The sequence below is a fragment of the Electrophorus electricus genome, chromosome 14 (assembly GCF_041902795.1).
Source record: "Electrophorus electricus isolate QZ-2024a chromosome 14, ASM4190279v1, whole genome shotgun sequence".
Taxonomy (NCBI): Eukaryota; Metazoa; Chordata; class Actinopteri; order Gymnotiformes; family Gymnotidae; genus Electrophorus; species Electrophorus electricus.
In genome coordinates, this window is record NC_137510.1 from 7,262,656 (window position 1) to 7,272,500 (window position 9,845).

Consider the following 9,845-nt stretch of genomic DNA (forward strand, 5'->3'; position numbering starts at 1 on the left):
ATGAACTCCATCCTCTGAGACAGGAATACCAAGGTCTCGGCAGCTGTCAAGTAGGGTTGGAGCTGAATCGAATACAGTATTTGGCAAAGCACAAATAGTGTTTTTTAAAAATGTTTATGTAATACGTTTTTTAATACCCATCTTAAATAGCTGCTGTTCCTTATAACTGTAAGTGTGGTATTTGTGCTCCACTGGCTTGTACTGACATGCTAGGAAGACAATAGGAGTGTGGAGGGGAGAGACTGTACAGACTGAAAATTAGCAGCACAGCTTGATTAAACTATAGGCATAGTCCATTACTCTGCCACTATTTTGTTTTCTTTATCTTTTACCTTTGTTTTTGTTGAGGTAGTTAATTATAAAGCATTTAAAAAAAAAAAATCATTAGACCTGCAATATATGAAGCAGTTTGTTTGGCCAAGAGGAGGAGATTAGTCTACCTTAGCTCTGGTAGTGTAGCCAAGTTAGTTCACCTACACACTGTGCTCACTGCTCAGTCAGTTTAGATGTCACACAGTTGCAGATATCACACTGGAGAAACGCAGAGCGCTATTTATAGCTATTCTAGCAAAGTTGCTGTGCAACTATTTCATCTTAGAAGATGCAGACGTAGCAGAGCTTGTTTGACCAGGAGGACATTATGCCAGCGTTTGACTGTTAGCCAGTATTACTGGCAGTGTAGAAGTAGGTCTACATTTATTGTTATTGTTTTGGATTTCATCTACTTCTGACAATGATTTAAATATCTGTATAGCCTGTTAGGCTATTCTCCTTTTTGCACACAGCAAGATCTAACGTATAACTAGTTAGCTCTATTGTTAGCGCTACTAATTAAATTACCTCCATATTTAACAGTGTACTTTTGAATACTCATTTGCTGTCCCCCAACCACTACCTCATTTTCTAACATAGATGCCTTTTTATTTGAATAATTTTGCTGTCTCAACAAATACATAAATATTTGGCTCTCTGCACATCCCACTCATATTGACTCAACTGGTGGAGACATAACCTATAGCCAATGGATCTAGGGAAAGTTTGATCAGGGCTTCTGCTGGTTATTACTCATAGACTCTCATGTTTGCTACTTGAGTAATTCTCAAATCAACAAGTCTTTGATTTGAAAGCTCAACATGTACTTTCCCCTGGTGTCCAGTTATATCAGTCAGTTATATAAGTGACCTATCAGTCTTTGGACGCAATAGTTGCACCTGATCCCCAAAGATGCTGGTGAAGAATACCAAGGTCCTTCTATTGATTCTGGGAGACCCATTATACAAATATTCTGTGTTCTACTCTTCCCTCCAAGATCGCAGACTTTGCCTTTCAGCTCTGTAAAATGCTGAATGATGTCTACTGCAGTAGTCTCAGGGGATGTAATATATATTGGCTGTGATTAGATTCAGTGGCTACAATTGGCAATTTAAACTTCACCAAAAGTGCTTAATAATACTTTTGATTGTTATTATACCAGGTGATTCTTCTTTTTTAAGCTTTCCCCATCTTTTGAAATCATTCTGAAAAAAAAAAGTATGCAACTGCAGAAGAGAATGCTTGTAACATCAGAGGAGGGTAGTAATGCACTACATTTACTCTGTTATAGTTAATCAATTCACTTTTTGAACATGTACTTTTAAGAGTTTAAAAAGGGTAAAAAAAAGCATAAAAAGAGGCTACTTTATACTCTTTCTTGAATACATTTGTGTCAAAAATTTATTTATATGTATGTTATATTTGTCAATGTTCCAATGTTTTCAAATTTTCCCTATGAACCATTTGAAGGAGGTGGAAGTGGAGCAGGTGAAAGCAACCAGTGTAAATAAACAGTAATAACAAACAAGTAAGCCTGAGGTGAAACTGATCAATCAGATTGACTGTTTGATGGCCAACTGGGAAAACCAGTAAAGCCAACCTGGAAAGATTTGAGGACAGTTTGAGGAACGAATGATCCTATTATACATTCAAACTGCACCTGCAACTATTAACTGGCACCTAGCCCACTCCAACACCATGTGGTCCACATCAACCTCAATGTGGTCTTTCAACAGCCAGGTGCCCTAATCCAACACCCACATGGTCCACTCTGACTTCCACATGGCCCACCCCAACACATCCCAATCCAACATCCACATGGCACATTCCAACACCCACTCCAACAGTTTGTGCTCTGTATTGCTGTTACTATAAATAACTGTGCTTGCTCACACTCCAGGGTGTTTTATATAGGGCAAAAAGAGGCTTCAGGAAGCAGAGCTACAGCAACACAGCCACAGGCCAACCTGCACCAGCCGTCATTACCTCCTGCTTTAATTTTCTCTCCTAGTCTATTATTCTAGTACTGAAAGCTTATAAATCAAAGAAGATTAGACAAAGTAGGATACTACTTAGTCTAATCTTCTTTGATTTATAAACTTCCTAATAGCAGTCTGCACCTACATTGCAAAAAAAAAAAAAATATTTTCTATTTCTTTTTATTATATTTACGTATTTATTTAAGTGAAACATGCATAGATGCTAATATCCAATAAAATGGCCAAGCAAGTCTGACAACACTGTCTTTTGTTTAAACTTTAGCTGAAATGAAATTAAATACAGCTATGGGGCTGTTTTTTTCATTTTTATATAAACCTCTAAAATAACACTAACACTTATTGTGGTTTAAAATTTATCTTCCTAGCTCAATAAAGTTCGAAATTAGCCCCCTATATATTATTTATTCATAATGCATTAAACTTGATTCATTATTAACTGATCTAGTGTATGAAATTTACTAATATATGCACTAATAATTGGAGTAATGCACCAAATTCATTCTGTGGCTTTAGCGCTAATAAAAGTTTAATAGTTCACTAACATTTCAATGTGTGTTGCATATTCTAAATACATGTTTTTAATAATTATTTTTTAAAAAGCCAGTAAAGTAAACAAAGGTCATTTCATGACTTTTGTTCACCAAAAAGGGTCAATATTTACCCATTTTAAGAAAACTTAGTTGTAAATGTATAAATAGCAGATAGAAAATATTTTTTAATTACATGAGATTGGAAAATGTATACTATCATTACAACCTTTTAGAAAATATTTCTCTAAGTTTGTAGGTTGCAACCCAAATATTTTATCTGATTTTCTGCCAAAGCATGTCAAGAGGTCCTTCCCAGCACTTCCCTGCCAATATGTCAAGTAAACCCAGTTGTTCCTTAACAGATATAGCATTTGTGATATGTTGACTTGCTGCCTTCCTAAAGATAATTTGCAAATACCTCACATCTGCTAATGAATTAACACTAAAGCTAATTGGTGCAGCATTAGGTGATGGGGACCAGCTGTCTTCTACACATCTTTTATCTTCAGTGGACAATGTCTCAAAATGTTTATTGAAGAGAATTGATGACAGATAAATATATTTTCATTACTGCTGGTCGTAACATATCTTTTGTATTGGTCAATGAGGCTGAACATCTTCCTGAGGAGAATTAATAAGAACATTTAGGAAAAAAATATAGGTCGGACAACACACATTACATTTTTTGCAACAATCACAGGGTGCGAATAGAGGCAATTTTCAAACACCTCTCCTCCACTTATTTTTTCTATAGAGAAAAACCCTCTAGATCCAAAGTTTCCAATACAGGCCTGATGTCCACTGGATGACATGCAATTTCAGTGGTCTATGTCTGCCCTTAATGAGTATAAAGATGTTATTCACTGTTTGATGAGAAGTCAGAGGTTTACAGAGAAGTACTACAGTGCTACATACATTGCATGTACTACAGACCCAGTCTGGCCTTGAAAGAGGGGCTAGTAGCTCATCAGTTTATCAGTTCTGACCTTCAAAACATAGAACTGATGGCAAAAATTATTTGGTTTCACCAGCTGTGAATATATGAGCTAGTCTGTGGCAGGAAAATGCCAACAGGAAAACTGAGATGGATTTAGGTTTTTTAAAAGGAGCATCAGATGTGCATTGGCTAAACAAACAAGATCATCCAATTCATGTGTAATATGTAAAGAATACTTGGCATAAATTACATGTGAACCAAAATGAAAAACTGAATGATTTTGGAGTGGACTGAGCAAATTTACATGTATTCTTCCACTCACAATGACACTCAAGTTTCATTATGTTCTCCTTTATACTGAAAATATAGTTTTTCATTATTAGACACAAAATAGAAAAAGAATCTGGAAATTGAGCTAGGAGTCATTTTCTGAAATATTTAGGAAAAATTAAACACTAGAAATTTTTTAAAGAATGAAAACCTATTTCTTTTTTACTATAACAGATGAAACTATTGAATAATAAAGGGCTGCAATTTGATTTTCTAAATCATGGTTGGAAACACTGATAAACACTAACAGTAACCATTTCAAGTCTATGGTAGAGAACAGTATTTGTTCTTTCCAGGTTATTATAAATAGAAGTGATTTAGAGCAGACTATAGAGCCAAGGTCATTAACCAAGGTCATTAACAAAGGGAGAAAAGCAGAAGATTTTGGGGTTCACAGATTTATAACTATGTTACACAATGTCTTAAAGTAACAGGTGAATAAAACAAATATACTAAAATCATTCTCCATGGTCATTAATAACTGTTTACTGTTTACTACAGCCAAGTCAGTGACATTAGAATTGACATATGTGCTACACCTTCTGCTTCCAGAGATTTGAGCTGTCATTCTAAACCTCAGTAGCCAATGTTGGTGCATGCATGTAATGTTTGCTGATATAATGGGGCTTGTGTCTGAATCAAAAGCAAATTTTGTTTTGATTTGGTATTGCAAAATTAACAAGCTGGCTGCAAAAACTAAAGCTGAAGGTGAAGACAAATCTTAATCAGCAAAAGTGAGAATACTGTAAAAGGTGCTTCCTTATTTGATAACACAGTGCTACATTTATTATTTTAAGGCCTTCTTGGGTGTTTCTTTTTTGTTTTGTAAAGTTATTTCGTAGTTATTTTTTTCCTTACATTCTTTTGACAAATCTAATTACATAGAAGTATAAAAGCTTTAGATTTGTGCTACAAATACATTCCTTATAGCAGAAATAGTACACTATACAGTGTCTAATTAATTTTGAAGTACCACTTGAAAACTTATATGATGTTAAAAAGCTGAGAACTACTACTTTCATTGTAGAAATTGCAGAATCTGCAATTGCTGATCTTAACATATATAAAAGTCTTTAATATGCTTCAACAAATGAAAGCAAAGGGTTACTTGTTTTTAAATGTTGTTCTTACAGCCAGGACTAGGACCTACCATAATGAGCATTAAAAACATGGGAACATCATGCAAATATGACATATGGAGAACACGTAAAATAGAAACACTGAACAGTATTTTTAAGTAGGCAGTATTTGTATTTTAAAGTAGGCAGTATTTGTGAATCACTGAGTATAATAAATGTAACAGTTTTAACAAAATGCTGTTTTATGTATTATCTGTATACACAACTTATTGTTGAAGACTGGAGTTCAGCACACCTGGCTTAAGTGTTCTGCAGCAGGTAGTGGTATCCTGGAATAGTAGTTACCTACCATCTATGTCACTACACTACATAGGCACTGATAGCAGAACAACAGCCCTGTACCCTACTTAGTAAACCTAGTATTTAATAGAAGAGTGTTTTAGTGTTAGGGAAATCATTAATCTTTCCTGGAGTTTTGATGGCCCTGGCTTAAGTGTTCAGCAGCAGGTGGTAAACATACTAACATAGGCTAGCCTAATTATCTGATTTGAGTTAAGTTAATTAAGTTTATTAATGATCTGAGTTAAGTTAATTTGCTAGCTATATAACACTAAATGCTACGAGTTGGAGCCATGCCTGAATAAAACATTAATTTACTATAAAAACAAATGTGTTTACTCAAATAAAGACAACACCTTAAGTACCCAATGGTCAGAACTATAGAAACATATACTACTACTCTCTCAAGCATCATAGAATTGGTGCTGTCCTCACACAGATGCAGCTGTGTGAGCAATAATTCCAAAAAGAGGAGAGAAGGCTTCAGTAAGGATAACTGGCTATGACTAGCAGTAGAACAAAAACTGAGTAAAACATAGGGGAAAAAATTAATTCACCATCACTGAATACATCTTAACTCATGGTAGTGAACAGGATATGACAGCTCCAAAATAACAGATTACAATTCTTACTACCACACTCTAAAGCAATAAAACCCAATGACAACTCCCTTATCTTAACAATTCACTATTCAACATTTATTCCTCTGAAGTTTTCACTTTTGTTAGTAGGCTTGAACAGCATTAATGCTTATTCCAGCTCATATTGAATCACTTTTAGAGTCATTCCAGTATAAACAAATGAAAGCAGAATTGCACTTACTAATGTGCACAGTCGATGAGCTGGTACTCATTAGACCTCTCATAGCATGCCTTCACTCCATCATCATCCCAAAGTTTCTTGGCATGGTCAAAAAACTCCTACAGGGAGGACACAAAATTGTTTAAATCATTTAATTATGTGTTCAAACCTAACTGTATATATATATATATATATATATATATATATATATATATATATATATATATATATTATTTGGAGACATTATTGAAGAGGATTGTACATAATTGTATATCTTCAGATTGACAATAAATACCACTCGAAAAAAAACAAACATTTTTTTTTTAATTTACACAATATTCTAATTATATACTATCAGATTCTGTCAGTTTCTTAAAAAATAAAATCCCCATGATTAATTCTCTTTTGTAGGGTATGTGAACCAGTAATTCGTATTTTAATAATAGAAATGAACCCTAAAGCTATACCCTTTTTTCTACTCACAGCATCCACCTATTCTTTTGAAAAGAATGCACAAGCCTACAAGCAGCTGATCTATACAAGAAGAGCACAGACATATTTTTAATTCATGCCAGCTGCCATTTGAATCCCTTAGCATGAAATGTGTCCAGAATAGTATATCACAGTTGTTCAGAATGACTAAAATAGTCTGAAACAAGTGTAGCAGAAATAAAGAAATGTTAGCAAGATATCTAGGTTTATAATCAACACAGTATTCAATTTAATGTCTGTAAAAAAAAGTTAACTAAATCAAATGTACAAAAAAACCCTTTTATATGTACTATTTTATAGATAACCTACGATCAAACTGTCTTCCAACTCACCCTGTATATTGACTCCTTCTACTAAAATCCGCTAAAAAGCTTGAATATATTATGCATATGTACCTTTTATTCATAAAGTGATTAGTTTTCTCTTTTCCTGCATACTTTCAATATTAACAGAATTGTGCTGCAACACATTTGTTGTGATGCACCTTTGTAATGTGACTCAGTTAGAAACTTCTTGAATGAACAGCATTTATATGCATGTGTTCACAACTGGCCATCCTATACATTCTCAATTGACTAACTTTGGAGGTGTCTGGCAGATCTGGTCATGATTGGATCAAAATGTGGCATTTGAACATTTACACTTGCTGATCAGTTTGTCAAAAATCCAAATAAGGACACATTTAGAAGCATATGGTACCTTCACCCATCAGATAAAGCTGAAACCAATATTAAGAATCATTAGTCATGAATCTCCAAAAAAGTATGATGTGGCCCAGCGATCGACTGACTCACCTTGTGCCAGTAAAATCTATTATGATATTCAATCTCTCATTTGCAAATGTTTACATTTGATTTCTACATGTTGGGATGGTCACAATAGGGTTGCATTATTTATATTTTTTTCAGTTATGAATAATATTGTGAACTTTAACTGAAATCTTTAATATAGTTAGATGTACTTCATTTTATGAACAATGTACTGAAAATTTGAGAGATAATTCATTGCTGGCAGAAAAACCCAAACTCTCTGATTTCACAATCAACAACTCTGAAAGGGCTACCATATCTGGTGATGACATCTGATGTGCTTTGATAAAGAAATAAGATTAATATAGTATTTAGATTTACCTTTCTTGACTTACAAATCAGTCATTTTAGTGTGATAAATGCCTCCTCTAGTAAATACGAAATAGTAAAAAATGGATTAAAGAAACATACATCAGGGACCATATTTGCCCACTTTGCGGTTCTGTTATTGACCAGTCTGAAGTATCGATATGAAAAACTGGTCACCAAAGAGGATTCTAGAGCTCTTTTCCCCACTGTAGACCTGAATTAAGTATGGACAGTAAGTGATCTAGTCACTTTTCCACATGAACACAATTCATTACAGAACACTTACACCGGTTTTCTCAGCAGTTAGCTAACCTTGCTCAGAGCTTCAGAACAATTTGAGTGGGATGGCTTAATGAAAAAGGGATTCACCGACTGGTTCTACACAAATGGATGTAAGCCTCTTCTCGTTGATTTTTGTGATCACCAACGTTTGGCAAATTACTTCCTGTGTTTATTTGCACATAAAAATAAACTTTAAAAACAGTCCAAACAACTCCAAATTATCTATATTGTCAGACACATGCAGCAACTGGAGTTGTTTAGTCAAATAATTAAGATGGGAATCCATCACTACCTCAAAAACTTCCTGGTCCCAATTTCCAGCACATTTATTGAAAAAGAAATCATACCCAGTCTCAGAAGTCTGGATTGATGTGGAACGGCCTGATGCGGCCTTAGAAGCAGTTTGATCCTACAGTGGAAAAGACGCTTATGCTGTCTTGTCTTCTGTTTACCAGCCATGAATACCTTCTTTTATTAATGGATTAATAAATATACAGCATATTGTATGCAGTATATAATAAGAGTATAGAGTACATTTCTAGCACGGAGGGACATTAACGTATTCCTGAAAATTCCAAACTTGTACTTATTTCTCTTAATGTGGATTTTACACCAAATGTAAGCATTACTGTTCTTATACAGCTTAGCCCCTAACTTCTCATCAATACTCTCTATATTTCTGGACTTGGCTAGAAACAACTGGGATAATTAAGGCAAATTTGTTATATTTTGTTGAATAAAAGGAAGAGACTGATATGAGACATTGTTAATTTTTACACTTTTGGGTATTTATGAGAATGTTTGCTTTGCTTCTTTAAAGTAATAGCACTTTTTTTCATGCCCAACATTTTAATGTAGTATTGTAGCATAATAGACTAATCAAATGTAAGAAACATGGTAGAAGCACTGTCATGCCTAACCAGGAAGGGGGGGAGGGGGGGTCTCTCAACTGCTCTAATTTAAAGACGATAAAGATGAAAACACCACCATTAACAAAGAAGTGTAAAGACCCAAAATCATCACAGCCTATACTCTTTACAATGCAGAAAGCTAAGTGAAACAGAATACATTACAAACGGGGTGGGGTGGCTCATTCATTTTACTTTCTGTAGTCAAAAACCACTCAATGTAATCAAAAACAAATATCAAGGTCAAGGGTCAGTGATGCTACAAGTGTTCTACAAAATATGTTTATGGGCAAGCTGTGCTCAGAAATACCCAAAACCAAAATATTTTGTGACATTGTCTCATATCACTCTTTTACCATTTAAACAATGTTAGAATACAAAGAATACAGTAATAACAATGACTACTTCAAAGTCTTAATAACATGCTCTGCAATTCAATTCATTGAAGAAGAATCATCAGTTAGTGGGATCAGACACAAACCAAAAAAATAAAACTAATGCAACAATCTTTATTTAAATAGCACTTTTCATTTTGAGTCTAAAATCTGAAAGTTACATGTAAAAGAACAATATTTGCATTATAGAAGAAATAATGAAATAAAATTACAACAAAATCTTTAAATATATATTAAAAAAAAATTATTACAAAATGAAAGCCCCTTTATGCAATATTTCAAGCAAATCCTAGAAATTATTCATTAAATTACAGTGCAGAAA

At 34.0% G+C, this 9,845-nt stretch overlaps 1 protein-coding gene across 3 annotated transcripts in view; it reads right to left on the reverse strand.

Moving 5' to 3' along the window:
* The window catches only part of gnal2 (guanine nucleotide binding protein (G protein), alpha activating activity polypeptide, olfactory type 2), a 28,193-nt gene that overhangs the window by 8,873 nt on the left and 9,475 nt on the right, over positions 1-9,845 (reverse strand). For all 3 annotated transcript variants that reach the window (XR_014116835.1, XM_035530590.2, XM_035530592.2), the window contains one exon: positions 6,350-6,447. Coding sequence is in view for 2 of the 3 variants with exons in the window: in XM_035530590.2 (XP_035386483.1) it covers positions 6,350-6,447 (98 nt within the window). In the remaining variant the exon portion in view is untranslated. The remainder of the gene's footprint in view (positions 1-6,349; positions 6,448-9,845) is intronic.